Source organism: Nanorana parkeri, unplaced genomic scaffold, assembly GCF_000935625.1.
Source record: "Nanorana parkeri isolate BGI_ZX_2015 unplaced genomic scaffold, ASM93562v1 scaffold3614, whole genome shotgun sequence".
Classification (NCBI taxonomy): Eukaryota; Metazoa; Chordata; class Amphibia; order Anura; family Dicroglossidae; genus Nanorana; species Nanorana parkeri.
The window spans coordinates 31652-33819 of NW_017309882.1; the positions used below are offsets into that span (position 1 = coordinate 31652).

Sequence of the window (2168 nt, forward strand, 5' to 3'; positions counted from 1 at the left end):
GCCCCCCATAACATGTACGCCCCCCATAACATGTGCGCCCCCCATAACATGTGCGCCCCCCATAACTTCTCATACAAGTTCCATTCATCAGGTGAAGGGATGTTTAATCACATGACATCCAAAATATTAAAACCATAACATCTCTTCCTCACCCCTTCCTCTTCCTCACCCCTTCCTCTTCCTCCCCCCTTCCTCTTCCTCACCCCTTCCTCTTCCTCCCCCCTTCCTCTTCCTCACCCCTTCCTCTTCCTCCCCCCTTCCTCTTCCTCACCCCTTCCTCTTCCTCCCCCCTTCCTCTTCCTCACCCCTTCCTCTTCCTCCCCCCTTCCTCTTCCTCACCCCTTCCTCTTCCTCCCCCCTTCCTCTTCCTCACCCCTTCCTCTTCCTCCCCCCTTCCTCTTCCTCACCCCTTCCTCTTCCTCCCCCCTTCCTCTTCCTCACCCCTTCCTCTTCCTCCCCCCTTCCTCTTCCTCACCCCTTCCTCTTCCTCCCCCCTTCCTCTTCCTCACCCCTTCCTCTTCCTCCCCCCTTCCTCTTCCTCACCCCTTCCTCTTCCTCCCCCCTTCCTCTTCCTCACCCCTTCCTCTTCCTCCCCCCTTCCTCTTCCTCACCCCTTCCTCTTCCTCCCCCCTTCCTCTTCCTCACCCCTTCCTCTTCCTCCCCCCTTCCTCTTCCTCACCCCTTCCTCTTCCTCCCCCCTTCCTCTTCCTCACCCCTTCCTCTTCCTCCCCCCTTCCTCTTCCTCACCCCTTCCTCTTCCTCCCCCCTTCCTCTTCCTCACCCCTTCCTCTTCCTCCCCCCTTCCTCTTCCTCACCCCTTCCTCTTCCTCCCCCCTTCCTCTTCCTCACCCCTTCCTCTTCCTCCCCCCTTCCTCTTCCTCACCCCTTCCTCTTCCTCCCCCCTTCCTCTTCCTCACCCCTTCCTCTTCCTCCCCCCTTCCTCTTCCTCACCCCTTCCTCTTCCTCCCCCCTTCCTCTTCCTCACCCCTTCCTCTTCCTCCCCCCTTCCTCTTCCTCACCCCTTCCTCTTCCTCCCCCCTTCCTCTTCCTCACCCCTTCCTCTTCCTCCCCCCTTCCTCTTCCTCACCCCTTCCTCTTCCTCCCCCCTTCCTCTTCCTCACCCCTTCCTCTTCCTCCCCCCTTCCTCTTCCTCACCCCTTCCTCTTCCTCCCCCCTTCCTCTTCCTCACCCCTTCCTCTTCCTCCCCCCTTCCTCTTCCTCACCCCTTCCTCTTCCTCCCCCCTTCCTCTTCCTCACCCCTTCCTCTTCCTCCCCCCTTCCTCTTCCTCACCCCTTCCTCTTCCTCCCCCCTTCCTCTTCCTCACCCCTTCCTCTTCCTCCCCCCTTCCTCTTCCTCACCCCTTCCTCTTCCTCCCCCCTTCCTCTTCCTCACCCCTTCCTCTTCCTCCCCCCTTCCTCTTCCTCACCCCTTCCTCTTCCTCCCCCCTTCCTCTTCCTCACCCCTTCCTCTTCCTCCCCCCTTCCTCTTCCTCACCCCTTCCTCTTCCTCAACCCTTCCTCTTCCTCAACCCTTCATGCATGGGTATTGGTGTGAGATGATGAGGGACTTGTCTCCGGTATGGTATCCTCTGCCGTTGTGGTCAGTTGAAATGGACAACGGGGTCTATAGGGATGGCGGGGTCTGTAGGGATGGCGGGTTTGTGGGGTCTATAGGGATGGCGGGGTCTGTGGGGTCTATAGGGATGGCGGGTCTGGGGGGTCTGTAGGGATGGCGGGTTTGTGGGGTCTATAGGGATGGCGGGGTCTGGGGGGTCTATAGGGATGGCAGGTCTGTAGGGATGACGGGTCTGTAGGGATGGCGGGTCTGGGGGGTTCTGCTGTCACATGGGTATACATTGTAACAGATTGTTGATAACTTTGTTTCTCTCTCCAGTTGGTTCCGTTTGCTCCGCCCAGAATTGAATACGCGCTGAACGAGCTTTGTATCCGCGGATTCTTCGCTGACGGGGGAAAGACTCTGCTAGACAAATTGTGAGTGGGCGGCGGCCACCCAATAGATCGCTGCGCGCGTCATTTCCTGTGTAGTGTCTGATGGCAGGAAGTGAGGACTATATACTACAGCGAGGAGGATTATGATTTGCTCCCCCCCATAATATACACCATGACCCCCCCAATATACACCATGCCCCCCCCAATATACACCATGA

General features: G+C 58.3%; 1 protein-coding gene across 1 annotated transcript in view; it reads left to right on the forward strand.

The window, feature by feature from the left end:
* Nucleotides 1-2168, forward strand: part of LOC108803336 (vitamin D3 hydroxylase-associated protein-like) — a gene marked incomplete at its 3' end in the record, with an annotated part of 18298 nt that overhangs the window by 8687 nt on the left and 7443 nt on the right. Inside the window, exon 9 of the mRNA XM_018575183.1 lies at nucleotides 1895-1992. Coding sequence (XP_018430685.1) covers nucleotides 1895-1992 — 98 coding nt within the window. The remainder of the gene's footprint in view (nucleotides 1-1894; nucleotides 1993-2168) is intronic.